Here is a 22,312-nt window from a genome sequence, read left to right on the forward strand (position 1 = left end):
CTTTAGCTGAGATTAGTCTAACCATACAGGAAACATTCTCTATAAATCTTTGTTTTAGTTCAAACAAGGATTAATTAAAGGAAATCATACGTTTCAAATGACACAGACAATCAGTTGAAGCAATGAGAGAATCAATATTCTTGATTAGGATAATCATGTCAGAAATTAGGGAGGCATTGTGTATCAATCACATAGATCACTTAAATGATGCAGAACATAAATAACAAGTAGGATTGCTTATGCTGACCTACGCTGATTTTGCTACGTTAAAGATCGATGGAGCCACAACAAACATGAACACAAACCCCTCAGTCTCTTTATTTTAGAAGAATTAAATTTTGTAATCATAAAACGTCTCTTTCATAGTAACAAATAAATACAGGAAATGGCAGAGAGCCCTCTTCTTTTTATTTTTTGCTTTGGTGGATAATGAAAATAATGAATCTTTGGAAAAGACTTGGAAGCATAATCTCAGAATAAAGAAGTGGAAGAACAGGCAACCAAGTATGTAAGTCAAATATTGTCCACAGATCACACATTCAGGAGGCAGTATTCCTGCCTGCCTAATCATAATCTAAATCATCTGCCTTCTTTATAAAAATTATTGATATGTGTACTTCCCAAAGAGGTTTCTAGAATCAGTTTGCTACAGGAGCCTGCAGAAAAGTCAACATTTTAGTCCTCATTCTTTAACCTCAAATATTTTATTTCTAGTCAGTGATTTTTTCAAGGCAGTCTTTACCTCTTTGTTCCTCAAAGTATAAATGAAAGGGTTCAGCATTGGTGTAACAAGGGTGTTCAGAAGGGACACCACTTTGTTCATACTTAGTGAGGCATGTCCTCTTGGCCTGACGTAAATGAATATGACCGCCCCATAAAGCATGATGACTACAGTCAGATGAGCAATGCAGGTGGAGAAAGCTTTCCGTCTCCCAGAAGTAGATGGGATCCTCAATATGGTCAAAATGATGGCGAAGTAGGAGATGACAGTCAAGAAGGAAGTGCTAAACAGAAGCAATATAGCACCAACAAAAATGAGCCATTCAATATGGCGGGTGTCAGTGCAAGCCAGCTTCAGCATTGGCCCAACGTCACAGTAGAAGTGATTGATGATATTGGGGCCACAGAATGGCAGTCTGAACACCAGAATAGTTTGCACAAAGACAGTCATAAGGCCACCCATCCAAGAGCCAAACGAGAGCTGAGCACACAGTTTTCCACTCATGATGGTGGTGTACTGGAGAGGGTTGCATATTGCTATGTATCGGTCAAAGGACATGGCTGTGAGGAGGAAAAGCTCAGTAGTACCAAGGAAAAAGAGGGAGAAGGCTTGGGCTTTGCACCCAGCTATGCTGATAGACTTCTTGACCTCCACAAGACAGGCCAAAAACTTGGGTGCAGTGGCCGAGATATAGATGATTCCCAGAAATGACAGATTTCCAAGGAAGAAATACATGGGTTTGTGGAGAGTGTTGTCATTCACCACTGTGGTGATGATGATGACATTCCCAGTGACAGTCAAAATGTAGATGACCAAGACTCCCACAAACAGCAAAACATGAACCCTTTGAAGGCTGGGGAAACCGAGAAGAATAAATTCAGTCACAAAAGTCTGGTTTTCCATCCTCTGCTTCCACTTTGTATATTTCTGCATTAATAAATATGGCAAGTAAAGGAGTGATCAAAGTTTTTTTCTATGTGAGTAGGGAAGAGGAAATATAGAGATATACATGTGTATGCGCATATACGTATGTATATAAATATATATATGTAAGAGACATTTTAAAATTGATTTTAATATATATTTTAAAGAAACCAGAGGGTTTGAGATCCTTATAATAGTTTTACTGCTTAATTTCTCAGGTACTTTTTCAGTTGAAAAAGTGTTCTCTCTTATACTGGAAGACTGTATGGAAGACTGAAGAATTTATGATTGACAGTGATATATACTGGTAATATTCCCTCTATCAGTTACATTTCTAAGGGTGGGAGACATGACCGTAATTTATGTCCTCTAAAAGATGGATGTCTAGTCAAAATTAATCTAGGCTCCTACTTTGAAGCTCAGAGTACTGCCAAAAAGTGATTAACCCCATCCAGACGTAGGCAACATGAACTACCTCTTACCATAGGCGTTTCTCCATCGATTGTCCATAGCAGAACACAGGAGAGCTGGATGGCAATAGTTATCCAAAAATGTTATTGTTTGAACAGAGATGAAATGTATATCGCCTTTTGCATATACAAAGCCTTCATAAGTCTGTCCTGACCATAGCTTTATGTAAGAAATCACTCTCTTTCCAAGGAAAAAAAATAGATTATGCAGAAAATATTTTAAATCTCTACTTTATGAAGATTTATGTCACCAGTTTTGTGTTACCTTCATCTTTTTCATCCTCACAGGTTGTTGTCAAGCAGTCCTAAATGAAAGAAAGAGCATGACAGTCACATTCTAAACCTATTAATTGCTCATGTATTCGTTTTTATTAAAAAAAGAAAGTACAAATGATCTGCTGTCCTTTCATTCCTACTTATCAAAGTAAGCATTAAGTTGACTTGAGAGTAGAAGTCATGATCTTCCCTTGCTAAGCACATTTTAAAAAGCATTCAAGTTTCTGCCCCTCCCTGCTTTAGGATAGGAATACCTTACTAATACATTATTGTCAACATATCCTGTCTCTCTTCACCCTGATTTCTATCATGCAATCTAATTACTCATACGAGCAAACAGTCTAAATTTCTTGGACAGCAGATTGTTCTGAAATATTTTCTTTTTCTTGTCCTAAACCACTTAGAGTATAATACTCACATGCCTCGGTCTCTTTAGGGCCTGGATTACCTTCAGTAGCCACCAATGGTTCTCTGAATAATGAAAACACAAAAATGGAAGGAAGATATTCACATTTGTGAAAAAGCCACCAATGTTAAAATCATCATCCCAAATAACAAATATCTTCTGAGGAGGGAAGGGAGATAAATACCTGTCAGCAATGCCTATACTCAGCATATAATTAAACCTCTCTATGTGCTGTTGTTAAGCAAGCTGAGTAGCTCCAGACCGAGGGAAGATATTCAGGTAGTTCCATTGCACATTCAGAGGCATTTAATAAAGCCCATTACTGTGCAAAGACTATTGGCTGGGAAGGAGCAATTAACTCAGCTCATCCAACATGAAATCTTCAGGGGGAAAATGGATCACTTAAACGGTGTAAAGGGCCTGCAGAACTTTGAAAAGCAGCCTAATGGATAAATCAGCATGGAAAACCAGAGTATCTTAACTAGTAACAAAAATTAAACTCTTGTAAAGAGTCATGAAAAGAGCCCCAAATTCTCAGACAGACCTGATGAATCAGCTGTTGCAGAGTATGTCAGCTCTATGGATTCGATGAATATAAGGATCCATATTTTGTTCCCCTGCGTTTCTTTTCATTTTGGATGGCAATGATGATTAAAATTTGTGAGCAAGTCTACACAGCCTCCTCTGGGTAAGATGGGTTTGGTAACAACTGCTGATAAGATAGTAGAGTGACTGCAGAAGACTTGCGCGAACAGAACACCCAGAACTAACTGTCTGAGAACTCTTTCTGAAGCATACTGCCATACCATAATGGCAGCTTCATTCCTGAATTAACTCAACAAACTTTAGGCTGTTTTTATCACCAATGAAGCTCTCTGTCCCACATGCCTCTTTATCTCCCCCTAACTCTCGCTAAGGAAGTCCTTTGACAAGGAAGGAGCACATCCACTTGATCTGAATGGGAGGGCATGGGTGACGGGCTCAGTAAATGTTCTGAAATTTGTTTGACACCAAAGTTGAAAGCTTCCACTGGGAGTTAAAAAATTATATTCCTTCACTGCTAAGAGAAAGAAAATAATGAAGCTATTTTCACTGGGGACAAGCGGAGGTTGATGGGTGATTATGAACAGAGAACACAGCTGAGCAGCAGACAGGATGGGCCAGGAGGGTGTTTCGTGTACATAACTGCACAGATATGCAGAAACAAAGGAAGATAGCTGCATACAGACATATGCAAGGGAGGGGAGCATTAATGATATGATAAAGATTGAATCAGCCTTCAGGTGCTTATTAAGCAAACCACCCATGTTCATAACAAAAAGCAACAGCTTGTTTCGATTCAGCACAGAACTAGGGATTTTTGTTACAACAGAACGATCCTGGTTCAAACTGAAATAAAAGTTTTCATGCAGAACTGTTTCTCATTTTGGTTTTGCTCTAGCTCAGCTACAGCAGCTTCCATCTGAAGTTCCAAACATTTCCATCTGCAAGAACAGAATTCCAAAGAGTTCTGGCTCCTGCAAGTTTTTCCTTCCCACCCCCAAGCCTGATCCCATTAATTTTGTTGTCAAAGAGTTTCACAAACCATTGATCAGGTTTCTCTCAGATATTTGTCTCACTACCCTTGGGTCACATGCTTGAAATCCTTCTTCCTGTCCCAAACACCCAGGGTTTTAAAGCAGCCCCTTTTTCTTCTTCACACAGGAGAAAGCCCCCAGCTCTGACCACAGTCAGCCCACAGCAGAGAGACAGCCCTCAAAAACACCAACGGAGACTCAACATTTACCTCAGACCCAGCCAAAGGGTTGGATGATGAACCCCTGCTCCTACCAGCTGCATTTATATTAAGGATGCTGCTTTTTCTCTCTTCTTGATATGCAAGGCGCATAAAGACAATCACAGCCTAACAGGCACTTTTTACAAGTACTGTTATCAGCACCAGGAGAGATGACCAGCTGATAGTTGGATTGCCAACAGAACACATAAGCACTCCGGGACGATTAATCAGCCTTTTTGTCCCTCCCCGTTGCTCCCACTAATGGTTTAGTTTTGACAGGTCTCAGACCGAAATAGATCTCTTATCAGCAATTTTCCCATCCTGACATGTAGGAACATGTCAGTAAATCAAAGAGCGTGTGAGACAGCAGAACAGTGAAAAATGCAGCCTCCCCTTCCCACCTCAAGGACCTTTAGTAGCCCTGCGTTATCTGTATGCAAATGAGATATGTGCCCCTCCAGTACTTGGTACTCCTGAAAGTTCGACAGGCTAGACAGGGAGTTGGCGTTTGGCGAGACCCATCACCAGTTCGGTCTTCAGCTTTCTCTTGCTGCCAGCCAGCTCAGAGGGACATTGTCGTTACCTTGGGTATCAGGTTTTTTCAGGGCATCTCAGAAGACCCTGGTGTCCTGGAAGGTGACCCCTGTCCCATTTCTCTGGGCCACTAGGGCATTCAGTTTTTCACAGGAATATGATCTGAGATCTGTTTTGTCCCATCTGAAGTGGAAGCAAAAAGGCCCATGCATGAATTATCCCATGGTACTGGGATTGACAGCCTCCTGGGAATCACCTGCAGTGGACTGCATGCATCGTGGTGGATAATTTAAAAAGATTCTGCCCTGAAAGTCTTAAAAGGTCTTTTTAAGTCCACCACATCCAGCACAACCCCAAAACCTGTAGTTCAGAGCACACATCTGGAGCAGGAGTCTCTACAAGGAGCACTGCCAGATTGCTGAAACTGCTGGTTTTCAAGATGCACACGCCTGATTACCCCCAGTAGCTTTCTGGACGGTCTTTACTGGTATCTTATGCAGGAAGATTATAGTTCCTGTGTACACAGTTCCCACATGCAAGAATGTTCTCTTTACCTCAAAGGAATAAGGCAAAGACATTTTCTTCCACTACCCTTTAGGGAAGAGTCATGTTTCTGAAAGGAATTCTTCCCTCTCCCCCACGGCCTTTCTAAAAGTGTCCTGAAAGCCAGACACCTCCAGAGATATGCCTGGTACATAATATATTCCCTCCACATCACCCCTACACTTTTGAGGAGAACTAGGAGTGTTTTGTTCAGGTTTCTCAGTGGGGGTGTCCCAGGCAGCAAATCGACAGGAAGAAGTGTCCCTTAGAAAATGCTGACCACAGTGATGTGTGAGAAGGCTTTCACTTCTCACACATGGTGGAGAAGGCCTTCTGCTCCCCCATGCTCGATGGCATCCTCAGGATGGCATCTCTAATGCAGACATAGGGTGCGCAAGTGAACAAAAATGGCAAGACTACATCTCGGATGGACATTGCAGCAGCCTGGTGTCACTACAGGAGAGCTCCAGCAAAGAGGTCAAATCACAGAAGCGGTCAATTGGGCTGGGGCCACAAAAACTTCAACTGGTTTGAGAAGTATGTGATGACGGTGGAACTAGTCATTCCCCCAAGCCACGAGCCAGCTGCCAGTGGGAAAACCACTTTCTAGTTCATCATGCTTGTATGGCCAAGTACTGGTTGGAGGACATGGTGGCCAGCAGGTAACACTTGGACACTGCAAGAGATCCAAAGAAATAGAGCTGAGCCATACAGTCCTGAGCAGAGGTGGGTCCATCCCCAGTCAGGAAGTTGCCCAGCAGCCTGGGCAGGTTGATGGAAGTATAGCAGATCTCCAAGCTGCTCAAATTTGCTGGAAAGAAATACATTGGGCTGTGGAGATGCTGGTGTGTCGCCACCAGCAGAACAATGAAGATGTTCCCAAGCACAGTCTCTGCACAGACAGTGAGAGAGAGGAGGAAGAGAGGCACCTGGAATCAGGTGCTTTCCCGAATCCCATCAGGAAAAACTCTCTCGGTGACGTCTGTTTTTCCCATTCCCCTTTCTCCATGCAGTGTCCTTGGTCTTTCTTTTCCCCTCTTGTCAGAAAGGGCACCTATAAGAGAGGGAATGTTTGTGAAAGAAAATGTTACCAGAGAGCAAGCAGTGTTTTGCGCACATCAAGCTGTATTCATGTTCCCTTTAGGGGCTCCATGCCCAGTGCAAGAAGAGGAACGGGTTCTTGGAGAGAGCTTGAACTAGGAGCACTCCTTTCCGCCACACAGATGAGTTGCCCCAGGAAGGTGCCTACTACTCTCAATGGAATAAAAAGGGAATAGGCATTTTCTCAGTCTTCAACAGCCCAATGACTATGCCTCAACTTATCCCCAATATGTCCTTCACAGGTGTCAAGGACAGAGTTCCTTTTGCTATCAGCAGGAGAAAGACAACTTAGTGTCTAAGAGGAGATTTAAATCTCAGATCCACAGTAAGTGGAAGGGGGGCCAGCACAAGTATACTGAGCTTTGTGTATGGTGAGACAGAAGCTAGCATTGCTTGCTGAATTGCTGCATGAGCATATCTAGCTAATTATTACATCATAGCGTTGTCTGAAAAGCGGATTCGTGCCCGGCGTGCAAGTAACCAATTCCACACGCTCAGGAGAGATATTGTTTTATTCAGGCCTGGGTGCTCGGTGGACTTGCCACAAATCAAGCACACCTGGTCTAGTTACCTTTCTGTTTATATCCATGCTTCTCATACTTATTTTAAGATTCTCTTTTACATATTCCTTAAATTTCCGGGAACTAATTATAATATTACATCATCCTAGACACATGCGCACTAAAGCCTTTAGAGTCTCCTTGAGCGTCTCGGCAGGGCAGTGAACTCTTCATGAACCTGTTCCTTTCTTTCCTTATAAGGTTGAGGTTTGTCTCCGAGCCACGTCCGGACCAGGTTTGTTTATGGTTCTCGTTTCCAAGGTTACTCTTCACTAGAGTCTAACAATGCTTCTAGGATACACGATACAGACTACAATTCTACACACCTGCAAACATCACACCTGCTAGTTACCTAACTTCTAAGCAACAAGTCTTCATTGTTTAAAATTACTGGCAGTATGGAATAATAGGTACTGTAACAGACTGTACCTACTGCATCAATAGGATGGCTACTTCAATAACATCACTGATAGGACAGCTGCAGAACAAGAACAAAGTGACTCGGGGTCAGTCTCAGAGCTGACTCTTCAGGAAGACAGAACTGACTTAACAGGCACAATAAACAACAGCCTGTCTGGAGAAACTGAGGAAGTCCAGAAAGCCACAGGTCATTGAATTTAGGGGGGATAAAAGGCCAGCTGAAAGGTCGAGGGGTGAGATTAGCAGGAAAGGCATCAGTGAAGACCCCACCATCTAACAAACTGCTGTGGAGGTGTAGCGATCCTGACCGAAGACGGTTGCATGTCAAGGAGTTTGTGGCGCACATAACAGTTAGCCGGAGGATGGTCAGCCCTGTGCCGTGCCATGTCGTGCCGTGCCGTGCCGTGCCGTGCTGCACGCAGGGCGTGACCGTCAGGCTGGGCTGCGCTGCACAAATGCCCCGGCCGCAGGACAACCTCAGCAGCTCCTTCTAACGGAGGAGCCCACAGGCAGCGCATGCTCGGCGCTGGCGATTACGGCTCCTGCCTGTCCTTGCCTGTGTCTGAAAGTGCAGCAAGAAGTTCTCATGTGAACATGTGAACGTCCTTTCTGTTTGACAGTAGAAATGATGAATACCATTGTTTTCCTCCAGTAGCTTGAGCGACCCTTCCACGCACGGGATCTGTGCGGTGTGCTGCACCCTGGTTGGAGACCCAGCTGATGCTTTACAGCTTGGTGTTCCCAGCATCTGAAGGGACATAACATTTTCTGTATGATCCTCTCTTTCTTCATAGAGTTAGCTTTGATAAATAGCATTTTAAAAGATAGCTTACAGGGCCAGAGTGCTTGTCTTACTGGGACCATAGCAAATCAGCACCTCCTAGTGCAGACTAGGAGGCAAAGGTCTTCTCCAGGCCACCTCAACATGTCGGGTGGGGTGATCTTGAAACCCCCGTGCCCTGAGCTCTAAGGGCCAGTATGCAGGTCTTGTGGACCTCAGCAGGTTGGTAGCTCTCAGGGATCTGAGAGTGCTTGTCCTAAGGCATCTGAAAGTGCCTGCATAACTACAGCACTACACTGCTAATAGTGACCATGGCTGGCTGGCTCCGTTTTTGATAGGTATCCACCGCCAGTTGTCAGAGTTAATCATATCGCAGCTACATTGTAGACACAGACCGGCAAATTTAAACAAACATAACTGATATAAATGCACCTGCTGTTGCTGTGATTATCATAACCACATGCCACAATCTATGTCAGGTATCACAGATCTCTACACGTATACTTCTTATAGTCACAGTTTCTTTCCTCACTGGCTAATACAGTGTCCTGGTTCCGGCTGGGACAGAGTTAGCTTTCTTCCCAGTAGCTTGTGGGGGGTGCTGTGGTTTGGGTTTGGTGTGAGCGGAGCCTTGATGGCCCATTGATGCTTTGGTTGTTGCTGGGTGGTGCCTGCACTGGGGACTTTTTGTTCCTCTTTTCAGCCTCCCATGCCCTGCCATGTGCAGGGGAAGCTGTGGGGAGGGAGCACAGCTGGGGTGGTTGATCCAGCTGGCCAATGGGGTATTCTATACCATGTGACATCATGCTCAGTTGTCGTGGTTTAATCTGGCAGGCAGCCAAATACCACACAGCCGCTTGCTCACTCCCCCCGCCCCCAAAGTGGGACGGGGAGAGAATCGGAAGGGTAGGAGTGAGAAAAACTCGTGAGTTGAGATAAAGACAGTTTAATAGAACAGAAGAGGGAAAATAATAATAATAATAATGATAGAATATACAAAATGAGTGATACGCAATACAATTGCTCACCACCTGCGCTGACCGATAACCAAGTAGCGATCGGTACTTCCTGGATCACGCCTACCCTTCATATACTGAGCATGACGTCACATGGTATGGAATACCCCATTGGCCAGCTGGGCTGGCTGTCCTGATTATGTTCCCTCCCATCTTGTGTACCTAGCTCAGTCAGTAGGCACGGGAGCTGTCCTTGGACTAGGAGGGCACTTAGCAACAACTGAAAACATCAGTGTGTTATCAACATTCTCCTCATACTAAATCCAAAACACAGCACTGGGAAGAAATTTAACCCTATCCCAGCCGAAACCAGGACATCAGTATAAAAACAGGGCGGGGGGGCTCGCCCCCATTCGTGACACGCAGTTGGCGGTTGGTGAGCAGTTGCATTGTGCATTGCCTGCTTTGTATATTCTGCCTTTGTTGTTGCTCTCATTGTTATTATTACTGTTCTACTTTGTTTTATTTCAATTATTAAACTGTTTTTATCTCAACCCGTGAGTTTTCCTACTTGTGCCCTCCCGATTCTCTCCCCTATCCTACCGGTGGGGGGGGGCGGGGGGGGGGGGGCGTGACTGAGCAGCTGCCTGGGGTTTATTTGCCGGCTGGGGTTAAACCACGACATACAGCTTTACACTTTCCTCCCCAATAACCAAGGAAATAACACAACTGATGTCATATCACATCAGATGCCCTCTCTCCTGTCAGTAGAAGAATAGGCACTGCAGGTATTGAGTACCTCTGAGCTTTCAGCTGTGGTTTTGGGGCTCTGTGCTCAGTGTTGCCAGTAAGAGGCTGAGTGAACAGAGGGTGAAGTGGGGAAGGAGCATCATCCAGTGCATGCTTGTGGTAAGCACCCATTACGAGCCTGAGTGCGTGCTCAGGGCAAGTCCACACTTGAGGAACAGAACCCTCTGCATCCTAGGGTTTTCCCAACACTGTGGATAAGCACAATGATGTCCCTGCTGATTTCTTCCCCATGACTTTCGAGCCTTTACAGGGAGATGGAGATGGTGAATGAAAGCACCTAGGTGGTCCACAGAAATCCTGGGATGAATAGGCTGCTCAAAAAGGTGATGCACTCAAACTCTAATGTACCTTTCTCCCAGGCTGGGATGAATTGTGTCTGGAAATGCTGATGACATGTGGAATTAGGAAAGATTCCCCCACTGAACACTGTGAATGAAGAGTTTCCAAATCTCCTGGGCAAATGGATGAGAGTTAAGTGTTAAAAACCTGAAGGAGTGAGGTGAAAACCCAGGTTACAATGAGAGAGGGAGTGTCTTATGGAACAGCCCAGTGGGAGATGAAGTGAGAAGTATTGGCCACCTTGGCCTATACTCTTGCTAAGCTGCTCCAGCATCTCACCTGAGGTGTGTAAGTGTCCCAGGGCTGGGTCCAACACCACAACAGCACAGCTTTAACTCAAGTCCCAGAGCCATGCTCTCTAGAATTTCAGAAGGGGTAAGCAGGAGAAAGACATTCAGGAAAGGGCAGAACTAAACCACACATCTTCGCCTCTTGTTTTTACTATGTAAAGACCACTGATTAAATCAGAAGAGCCCAGATGTGCCTCAGCAAACATGGCACTTTCCTCTAATCTTCAGCATAAAGTGATGACTTTTCCTGTGGTGGTGCCTGGGAAGGAAGACTCAGGTCTGGGTGTCACCTGTTCTGCCCCATATCACTTCCCTCCCTATTCTCTCTGAAAACCCTTATCTCACAGGAAGGCCAACAGAAGGAGCTCTTTCACTCTTCCTTCCATAGCTGGAGCTCTGGGCCTGAAGCACCCGACTGCCATTTCCTAGTGTTACGGAAATAATCAGTGTCCTGGAGGGTGTCTCCCTTGGGATTTCAGGGAGGGAGCACTGCATAAGGGTATCCCTGTGGAGGATGAAAGCTCTGAGCTGGTGCAAACTGTTTCAACACCTCAGGCAATGGCTGTCCCTCCCCAGACCTCCAAAGCATTTCAGCCTGCTCTGAGAAAAAGAGAAACTGAGGTGGGGCAACAAGCACAGGCTTTTCCAAGCTGATGCAGCAGAGCCCAGTGAGGCTCCGGAAAGGGAATTCAGCTCACATCCTGCAGAAGACCATAATGGGATTGACTCCTTCAGAATTAGGCAGCTGTGGGTGACTGAGGTTGCCTTTTCAGCCTCTGCCAATGGTCAACGGGGAGAAAGAAGCAGAGTCTGGTATCCCCTCCAGGCCATGGAGACCAACAAACTATGATCAGATGAGTCACCCTTGGGAGTCTCTTGGAGGGAAGAAGCCAAAACCTCTCCCTGGGTCAACAATGCATTTGTTGGTGGCTGAAGTAAGCTGAGCTACCAGTATTTTCCTCACAGTCGTGATTCACCTCTCCAAAATGTGAGGTCCCCAATGCCCTTCTTTCCTCCTTCTACACCCCAAGGAGAGTGGGAGGACACATTCCGCTCAGTCCCATCCCATTTGCATCTCTGGCGAACGTGACCCCTCTGTCACTGTTGGTGACACTGTCTCCCCACTGACCTCCAGGGCAGGAGGGGGTGGCCAGTGCACACAGACATTTGTGCTGTGTCTGCTCCAGACAGCAGAGGTGAAGCTTAAAGGGAGAACAGCATTTATTTTCAGAGTCGCATGCTCCAACGGAGTTAAAAAGTTAAAGCTAAAACCAAGTTGGACATTAATCACCTGACACCTTTTCTGTTGCAGCTGGGATAAGTTAGACATCAGCCATCTATCTGCTGGGTGAAGTGTTGCTACAGCCGCTACTGCTAAGATCAAGCTGAAATAAGTTCAAGCTAAAAGAAGTCTAGAAAAAGCCTGGCAAGTCCTCAGCTCTTGTCTTGCTAACCTAGAACAGGTCTGTGCTCTCCCAAGAGCAATGGCAGCACCTTATGTACTGTATTGCAATCCACAGCTCTCTGGGAAGCGACGTCCTTTCATGCCCCTCCTGGTGACTCCCCTGCAAGGAAGGATCATGGGCCCAACTGAAATAAAGGCTATGTCACACCTTTTGGCTTACAGAAGATTCACCGTTTATTGGAAAATGAATCAGAGACTTTGCCAACATGGGCTGAGACCCATGAATTCAGGGCCCTGGGGCAGGAGGGAGTACATTGCATGACTGGTTTGCTGATCACAGCTCCTGCAGTTCTACCTCCAACATGCTGGCAGTTTTCAAATCAACCTCGCCCCACATGAGCTCTCTTGGACATTATGATGGGCTGGCTCTGATGTAGATGAGAGTTTTACTTCCAAAACCACTGTTTTACATGGCAATGCAGGTGTGGGAGTTCCTGACACAGCCTGGTCTTTCGGGGTAAAGCAAAGAGGTCAGCAAGTGGGGTGCAGCAGGAGTCCTTCATTGGGAGCCACTGCTGTTGTGCCTGCTGTTGACACCTCTAAGCACTCATCTTCTCTGGTGTGCACAGCACTCTCTTGTCAAGACAGAAACCATAGAATCATAGAATCATTTGGGTTGGAAAAGACCCTTGAGATCATCGAGTCCAACCATTAACCTAACACTACCAAATCCACCACTAAACGATGTCCCTAAGCGCCATCTTTGTGGACGCCAGTAGCTCATTTTGCCAAAGCCTAATTTGGGAAGGGCAGCCACTGGGGAATGTGATGCTTCCTTCCCATTCCTACCCCTGCCCAAACCAGACACGCTGGAGGCTCTGAACTAGAGCTTTTCTCTTGAGGAGCTCAGCATGGCACAGGTTCAGCCCAACTAGTAGAAGACATAAGCAGTGAGAATTCATCTGTAACGTAAGACCCCAGCTGGTAGCAGGAGTGGTATCCCAGCATGGTAGGTGAATTTAGGCTCTACTTTCTGGCCCTTTTTAGCTCTGCAGGTGCTGCTGGTCTCTAGCACAAAGCATGTGATGAGCTCAGAGCCTGAAGACACTTGGCTCCACGCTGCTCCCAAGGAGGGTGTTGGCTGCCTCCAGGCACTTGTCCAGCTGGGACACTGCAATCAGGGAGAGACAGGGGCACTAGGGGAGTCAGGCAGGAGGGAGAGTCCACAGATGGAAAGGAGAAAGGGGACACAGGACTCCTTCAACTGCCCCCAGGAAATTGTGGTCCTGTGAAGGGGTGAGGCAGGTCCCACTGGAGAGAGAAGGGAGGAGGCTGTGCTGTGGGGATCAGCAGGAAAAGGACCCTCAAGACTCACCAGCTTGGCTGCACAGCCAGGTCACAGCCTTGGCCTCCAGCAACTCACAGAGGCCTTGGTAATCCTTGTCGTTTCTGTGCAGCCAGGTCACAGCCAGCACTGTGGCCCAGACGCTTGGCTCCATGACCTGTAGGAGAACAATGACTCAGGCATCCTCCCTGCCCCCTCACTGCTTCCCACCCCTTCCTTTGTGGCTTCTGGTTTCTGATCCCTTCATTCCCCTCTGGCAGCCCTTGGAATGCCAGTGTTGCCACCAGCCAAGGGGTTCCCACTGCCCCAGGATGACACGCTGCCACCATAAGAGGTTCTCCCCTTACCTCACCAGGCATCTTTCCCTTGATTTCAGCCTCATCCATTTCCAGCACAGAGGCCAAGCCTGAGCTGAGGGCCCAGGAGCCATCTACATTCTGCAGCACCACCAGCTCCTGGCACTCAGCAAAGGCTTTGGTTAACCAATACCCAAAAATTGGAGAGCGCAAAACAAATTCCGTGGGATCCACATACTCGAGAGAAGAAATAGATGGTGCTGGTGGTTTACATGCTGTGGGAGAAGATGTGAACAGGAGGGAGAATCACAGGAAGCTGACCCCTCTCTACTGCTCGGTTGCAATGCCCCAGAACATTATCTCTGCTCTTCTTTCGGCAGCTACCTGCACTCTAAGCTCCTTCCTGCATGTCCCCAAAGCACTCCCACCCACAGAGCTTTCTGGACACCCCTAACTCACCCCCAACTTTGACCATTGCCTCTTCTCCTGGCATTCCTGCCCAGCCATGTCCCAAGACCTCTCTTGATAGCCCCCCAACACATCTTATCCAAATGTGCATTTATGATCTAGCACCGTCCTTGTCCCCTCCCTCGTTTCCCTGAGCTGGGTCTCGTATTCGCTGAAGGACTTGCAGGTTTAAGGGTAACTAAAGGAAGGGTTAAAGGCAAAATTCATTGGTTTCCACGCCATGGGCAAGACATGGCAGCGTAACCCTCCCATCAGACATTAGATTACCCCATACCTTTTGAGCAAGCCCCCCGCTGGGGCAGGGCAGCAATGCCATGGGCGAGTCGACGGAGGGCAAGCCATGACTGACACACTGCTGTCAGCCAGCCAGGTGGGACCCAGATGGTCCTAGGATAGCAGGAAGAGACTCTACTGGAGCCACGAAGCTCAACGATCTGGCAGGGGATGAGTGACCGGCGGGGTGGCAACAGTGCCAGGGGCCCTTCGAGGGCAAACAGGGAAAGGGGCTGAATTAAGCGCGTGGGAAAGAAGCACCTGGTGGTGATGGGGCCTGCCCCGTGAGACTGGGGGTGGCCTGTGGCTGGGGTTCCAGCTCCAGTGGAATGAGAACATCCCATGGAGCTGCCCCACCAGCTCTTTCTGCAAGTGTCTTTCCTTACCTCGGTACCAGGTGACCCTCTGTGATGTGCGAACCCCCACATAGCTGGTAAAGGGGCAGATGATCCCCGAAGTGAGGCTGATCTCAACCGCGCGATGCCTTGGTTCGTCGCCTGACCCACTCGCAGCCTCTGGCAACAACCTCTTCAGCAAGCATCTTGCGGCCAGACGATGCCCAGCCAGCCTGGGGACAGAGAGGGGTGAGGCCTGACCGCCTGGCTCGTCTGCATGCTGGGGAAAGGTGGACAGAGAGGGAGCCTGGACACCTGGGTTCTCTCCCTTCGGGGGTGAGGATGGGCAGAGGGAAAACCTGGATGCCTGGGTCCTCGTCTGTCTGGAGGGAAGTGATGCCCAGGTTCCTGGGTCCTACCCCTGTGGGGTCAAAGCAGGGAAGGACGGCATGCTTGGACACCTGGATTCTCTGCCAGTTTGGGATTGTGTGTGGAAGGTGGGAATGCATAAGCTACCTGGGCCCCCCCCAGCTGGAGTCCATGTTAGAAATGAGGGGATGCACGCATCTTCCCTTGGGACAGGCTCTCACCGGCCATCTCCTTGTGGGCACAGTGGGAATTCAATCGTGTGAGTGACATCCTGGCCGTCCAGGCGGTACTGCAAGGTCATGACCCCCTTGGCCACCGTCATATCCTGGGAACGCATGGGAAGCTACTGGAGGTTACTGGGGTCACAAGATGGTTACTGGGGGATATTAGGAAGTTACTGAAAGATTACTGGTGGTTACTGGGAGGCTATTGGGAGGTAACTGGGGGTGACTGTAGTCCCAGCTCTCACCTCTGCCTGTCCATGGATCTGGGCGTAGAGGAGGCTGTGTTGACCCTGAACGATGCACTGAGGGGTGCCCCCCAGCACCTCCACCTCCAGGCCACGGGGCAGGGTCCAGCTCAGAGAGACTCCCTCAGCTGCTGGCTTGAGGGCCCTCCTCAGGCACTTCAACACCTGGGGACAGAGGGCAGGACACCACAGTTCGCAGCTCCACCAGGGTTCAGCCCATGGCCCCCGGTGTCGGGGTTCCCTGGGGACAGTGGAATGTGTGGGGTAGCCTGCTCCAGCTGGGTTCCCTGGGCACAGTCAGGTCTATAGTGGGGCACAGCCTGGGCACCTGGCTTCTCGGTGGGGTGGGGTGGTGGAGCAGAGTCAGGGGAAGCCTCAGTGCTTGGGTTCCTGGGGCAGCTGGGTCTCAACTACTGTGTGTGGGCAGTCCAGGTGCCGGCGTACTTGGAAGTCAGTGTGTCCATGGAATAGAGGGGGACCTGCCAGGGCTCCTGGGTTCCTACCACAACTGTCATACTGTTGTCAGAGGAGATGTAGGTAGCTTCACCCCCTGTCTCCCTGGCCAGGGCCGTAGCCAGGGCAGCGCTGTCCTTGGAGAAGCAGAAGGAGAAACACCTATGGGGGAAGCAGGGAAAAGTGTCAGAAATGAGAGCCAGAGGTGGGTGCAAGGATGTCGGGATAGAGCTGGAGAACACAGGCTGGAGTTAAAGCTGGGGGAACAAAGCTGCGGTGCAGAACAAGGGGGCAGGAGGAAGAGCAGGGAGTGAGGCAGGGACTGGGGTTGGAGCTGGGCTTAGTCGGGCACCTGGCAGAGAAGAGCTGGGACTTGGGGCAGGGCTGGGGTCAGTCTAGTGGGGCTGGGGCAGAGCTTGGGGGCACATCAGGGTGTACAAGCCCTGTGCCTCAGTCTCCCTGCGCACTCTGTGAAGGATGCCTTGGTGGTGGGAGTAGTAAGCAAATATTCCCACATTGGGGCTTGGCACTGGAGAGCTGTGCAGGATGGGAAGGGTCTTTGGGACACTGGAGGGGCCCAAGGACTGGGACAGGCACTGGTGAACAGGGGCCCTCATCAGGGATGGAAATGACTGGACAACCAAAAGGAGACTGGAGGACTGGGGGCAGGGAGTCCCCATTACCGGTGGCTGTTGCGGTGACAGCAGACCTCAGCTGCGATGGCTTCCTTGTCAGGGGGTAGCCCGGCCATGAAGATGAAGAGCTGGGAGACAGGGGACTTGAATAGTGGGGCCCTGCACAGGAACCCCAAAATGGGGAGAGCAGGCCCCTGAAATGGAGAGAGGGGCCCAGGAGAGAGACCCCCTGTAGACAGACTACCCCGGGGAGAGCTATCCACTCAGGGACAGAAACCCCCAAAGATATAGACCCACTTCTCCATTCCCCCACACCCCACACTATCCTTCTTCTCTTGTGACCACCCTGTGCTTTGGGTGGCTCCTCCCACCCACACTCCTGTGTCCTCTCTCTCCTCCTGGGACACCCGTTCCTCCACCCCTCCATGCCCCTGCACCCAGACCTGGCGCATATGCCCGCGGGGGCGGGGGGTATTGTAGATTGAGCGGAGGGTTCCCAGCAGATTGGTGTCACCCAGACGGGATCCGGGAGAGGGGATGCGCCGCACGGCCTCGGTCACGTTGTCCTGAGTATATTCAACACTTTGCCTGCAGAGAGCACGGCATGTTTGGAGAGCACATTGCTCTATGCCGGCCCTAGAGCTCCCTGAGACCCTGCCCCATAGCATTTGCCACAGCTCTGCCCCCGGGTCCTCTGCAAGTCCCTGCCCCATAGGAGTTCTTGAAGAGACCTGGCTTCTAGTTCCTGCAAGACTCTGCTCAGCAGAACCCAAGAGGTGCTATCCCATAATGCCACAAAGATCCCGTCCCCAGAATCCAGCCCTGCCCTACAGTACCCAGTCGTGCCCTCCAGCACCCAACCTTGCCCCATACCAACCAGCCGATTTCAGAGCACGCACACCTGCCCTCCAGCACCTAACCCTGCCCCAGAGCACCCGTTCCAGCCCCACAGCGCCCAACCATGCCCCTGCATTTTGTACCCAGCCTTCCCCACCAGCACCTCATCCAGCCCCATAGCACCCAGCCTGCCCCACATTTGCTCACGGGTAGATGCCCACAGATGTTTCTCCATAGCAGTAGATGTTGAAGTAGCAGCCCAGGGGCAGGCTTTTGAGAAGGAAGAGCAGGGAGTCCTGTGGAAAGACACAGCAGGCAGGTCTTGGGAGGCACTTGGTGGGGCATACCTTTGCCCATAGTCTGGTCCTCCTAAACTCCCCTAGATGATCGGAGCCAGTGCCTTGAACTCCCCTGGGCACTCGAGATATTTCAAGACCATTTCAGGCCCTACCAGTTCCCACTCACATCTCTGTCCCTCCGCAAATGCCTGCCCTGGCCCACTCCCCATCAACCTGCTCCTCCACCCCGTCCTGGTCCCTGCTCTGCAGGGCTACCTGTGCATGCTCAAGAAAAGTGGTGTCCAGGAGGAAGATGAACTCTCCAGACTGGCGCTGCCCAGGCACTGCCTCAGGGATGCTGGGTGCCAGCGTCACCAACACCATGGGATCACCAAGCAGGGAGCCTGGAGGAGGAATGGGGTGGGATGAAGGCCACATAGGGACCTCCTCCTCCTCCTGGTTCTGATTCTCATTGTGCTTTCAGCTTCCTCCACCTCAGAGCCTGTGACGCCCCACACTGGTGCCTCAATACCCTACGGTACTGTCCAGCAATTGCACAGCCCAGTGCCCCATGTATTCCAGTCCAGTGCCTCCAATACAGCTCCCCAGTGAGTCCTAGCACAGAACTTCCAATACGCATGCTGCTATATCTGATACCTCACCACGGTGTCCCCAGCACCCCATGCTGGAGCCCCAGGACCCAAACTATCCCATCTGAATGCCTCCCATTCCCATCCCAGTGCCCAATGATATCTCGGCCCCCACAATCCCCAGTGTCTCCCTGTGCCCCAATGCCTCCTGCAACCCAGAGCTGCCCCCATCTTCCCTCCCCAGCTGCACTCACCTGGAGGGGCCCCAGGGTCTCCCTTCTCCACCACGGCACTGACTGCAGCAGGGTCTCCAAAATACACCAGCAGCTCCAAATCATGATGACTTGGGGGGCTGCCAGCCAGTGAGACCTGGAGAAGGGTGCCTGGTCATACACAGGAGGAGGGGACCAGACCCAGCATTGGGCCAGGAGCACAGGCACTGATCCCAGTGCATCCCCTTTTTCTCAGTGGTGACACCCCTGCTCAGCTGCCCCCGGGATCCTGGCACTCAGGAGAGCATACCTGTGCCGTGCTGCGGTCCTGGGCAGTGTAGGTCAAAGGGGTGAGGGGGAAGTTGGCCTGGACATTGGCCACTCCACGGGGTGACTGCAGGCTAGCGGTGAGCAGCAGGCTGTAGGGCAGCTTGCTAGTGAGACAATTCCAGGCTGCAAGGAGAAACATGGCACTGGGGAGGGCAAAGGCTCTCCCTGCAGGGGTGGGGCGGGGGCAGGACCTGGCATCCATATATAGGACATATGGAGAGAATTGGGGGTTGTCAGTAAGGCGTATGGAGGGGTGCATGAGTCCGTTCATGGGAAATGTGTGTGGGAGGTGTGGATCCCCTCATGGGGCACAAGGAAGCATACGTGGACCTGTCCGGGGGCTGCATGGGGGAAAAATGTGGGTCCCCCTGTGGGTGCAAAGGGAAGTTGCATCGCGTCTGTTCGTAAAGCACGGGGGGAGTCTGTGACCCTTCTGTGGGGTGTGTGACTGCGAGGGCAGGTTCCTCGTGGGGTCACTCACCATACAGGAGTGTGTGGGGATGCAGTGTGGGTGGCAGCACAAAATGGGCTGCTCCATCTGGCTCCCGTGGCAGCTCTTGGACATAGCGCAAGGTCACAACCACCTCCCTGCCAGGCGACAGGGTGCCCAGGAAGCAGGCAAACACCTCGCCCGGATACTTAGACTGATCCTGAAGGCATTCCAGATTCTCCCAGCCTCCTGTAGCCTCGTGCAGCTGCTGGGCCTGGGTGGCAAAGGGAGGGACAGAAAGCTGATCGCCAGGCAGGCCATGGGCTGCTCATCCCATGCCCCTCTGGCAGTTCGCCCATTCGTCCCTGGATGCTGGTACCTCATCCCGCAGCATGGCCTGGACCTTGGCATCCTCACTGCGGGCCTGGAAGGAGTAGATGGCCATGTGGGGGCCCAGGGGGAAGGCGAAGAGGACTTCTCTGGAGATCTGACTCTTGTTCTGGTAGATGAGTTCAGAGGCCACGTCAGCCACATAATCCTGGATAGCAACATCCACCACAGCACTACACAGAGGCACTGTGCACAGGGGTATGTGGAGCTCCTTCCCCAGCAAAAAGGATCCCGTTGCTGTTGGGAGAGATGCAACCTGTCCATCAGCAACATGAATGACACAAGGAGGTGGTTGGGGCTTCTTCAAGTACGTGGCTGTTCCCACCCTGGAAACCGAGACTAGGTGAGGGTCTAGTGTGAGCCTGCCATGGAACAGTGTCTGCCCCCCGCCCCCCAGTCTCCCTTTTTCTCCAGACCTCTGTTCCCCACCTGTTTCCTGTAGAGCTCTTGGCCATTCCTTGTTTCACTCTGGGAAGGTCCAGCCCAGGTATTTCCCCCTAAGGCTGCCTATCCTTCTCCTTTCTTTGTCCCACTTTGGGAGCATCCCCCATCCCCCAGATGTCCCTCAGCTCTCTGATCCTCAGCTCACCGTCATAGGCGTAGGATTTTTCTAGAAGTCCAAAGCTCTGATGCCACATTTCTGGAGACCTGCAGACAAGAAGGGTCTCCTGTAAGAGGAGAGATCCACAGAAACCACCAGGAAGCCCCTATTTGGTGAAGATTCCTTGCCATTTCCCCAGTCCTACACGCATAGCTGGAAGCCCCAACCCACCAGGTACAGCCAGAGCAAAGCCAGGGATTCAGAAATCCCTGTTCATGAGCACTGGGACATCACCAGGAGCATCTCTGCATTGAGGAGGTCTGCACCCCACCCCCACCATGGGAGAATCCTGAACAGAACTGAGGGATAGCAAGGGGAGATGGAGGGAAGGAGGTGTGAAAACAAGGGTGGATGGATGGATGGATGGATGGATGGATGGATGGATGGATGGGACTGTATTGGGATGAACAATACATGGCTGGATGGATAAATGGCAGATGAGGTCCATTTTGGGACAAATGGATGCATAGGTGGACAAACAGGGACACATAAGAATTTTTGTTGAAATGGTTGAATAGACAGGTGGAGGGGTCCATTTTAGAAGAGATGGGCAGGTCCCCATCACAAACGGTGGTGTGTGAATGTAGCTGCACAAGAGAGAGCACCTGCGAGGGCAGGTTGAAAGTCCAGATAGTAAGGGGGAACATGTTGGAGAGAGAAGTGAGGCCAGGGCGGGTATTCCATGGCTGCAGAAGAAATCCCAGAAAGGCACTGGGGGGAGGGTGCAGTTCACGGGGCTGTCTTCTGGCCAAGCGAAGGAGGTGACAGGGACCGCCCTCCACCCCAAGCCCATCCACGTAAGTCTCTCTGGTTCAGACACATTTGCCTCAATTTCCTCAGTTCTTGCTCGGGGGTGACAGGGTGGGGAGCACCAGAAAGATCCCCACCCCACCATCATGCTGACAGGGTGGGCAGACAGAGCAAGCAGGGTGCAAGTCCTTGGGGGAGCAGGGGTGAGGGATGGACAGAGGGATGGGCTGAACAGGGGCAAGGTCTCCCCAGTGAACAGGGACAGTGAACAGAGAATAAGGAGAGAATAACAAAGCCAGGCACAAACAAGCAGACACTCACCAGAACCACGGCCAGAGTCAGCAGGGACGGACTGACAGTCGGATGGACGGAGGGAGAGCTGGAAGAGGAAGGGGGGAGAGTGAGGGGCAGGCGGATGAGAAACGGGCAGAACGGGGGGTGGAGGGACAGAGCAAGAGATGCTCGGGCAGACGGGAAGATGCAGGGCTGGGTAAGCAGAGGAATGGCTGCGATGGAGAGAGCGGCGGAGGGGCGGGCGGACGGACAGACGGACGGAGGGCGGGGAGGCAGGGCCGGGGGGCGGAGACACCCCCACCCCCAACCGGGATCGCTGCAAAGCTCCTCCTGAGCACCCCCCGGTCCCCCGGGGGCCGTGGGGGCAGCGGGGATCCGGGATGCCGGGTAGCCTGGGAGGCTGTGGGATGGGGAGGGCAGAGGGGGCACCCCCGGGGGCGGGGGTCTGGCCGGGGTCCCTCGGAAGCCGAAGGGGCGAGTGGGCGGGAGCGTCTGCCACCCGCGCTGCGGGACGCCGCCCCGCATGAGCTGCTGCAGCCCCGGCAGCGTCTGCGCGCCCTGCCCCGCCAGCGCCCGGGCGGGGAGGGCGTCCTGGGCGGGGGCAGCGTCCCTCGCCGCCGCAGGGTGCTCCGGGCACGGCCAGG

General features: G+C 50.9%; 2 protein-coding genes across 2 annotated transcripts; both read right to left on the bottom strand.

Annotated features, from left to right (window-relative positions):
• Positions 1 to 682: 682 nt before the first annotated feature.
• On the bottom strand, positions 683 to 1,624 carry LOC142091752 (olfactory receptor 6X1-like). The gene has a single exon (XM_075171125.1). It carries the CDS (start codon positions 1,622 to 1,624, stop codon positions 683 to 685), a length of 942 nt encoding a protein of 313 aa, XP_075027226.1.
• Positions 1,625 to 12,536: 10,912 nt separating this feature from the next.
• LOC142092071 (von Willebrand factor A domain-containing protein 5A-like) lies at positions 12,537 to 20,661 on the bottom strand. Its single transcript, XM_075171808.1, has 17 exons — positions 20,613 to 20,661; positions 20,013 to 20,260; positions 19,685 to 19,907; positions 19,184 to 19,326; positions 18,916 to 19,030; positions 18,348 to 18,475; positions 18,001 to 18,089; positions 17,400 to 17,544; positions 17,005 to 17,084; positions 16,372 to 16,483; positions 15,869 to 16,033; positions 15,621 to 15,724; positions 15,082 to 15,263; positions 14,697 to 14,903; positions 14,006 to 14,229; positions 13,689 to 13,815; positions 12,537 to 13,484 (listed from the first exon to the last, which is right to left on the bottom strand). Exons 1-17 carry the CDS (start codon positions 20,659 to 20,661, stop codon positions 13,405 to 13,407), a joined length of 2,421 nt encoding a protein of 806 aa, XP_075027909.1. The 3' UTR covers positions 12,537 to 13,404.
• Positions 20,662 to 22,312: the final 1,651 nt, after the last annotated feature.

Source organism: Calonectris borealis, chromosome 22, assembly GCF_964195595.1.
Source record: "Calonectris borealis chromosome 22, bCalBor7.hap1.2, whole genome shotgun sequence".
NCBI lineage: Eukaryota > Metazoa > Chordata > Aves > Procellariiformes > Procellariidae > Calonectris > Calonectris borealis.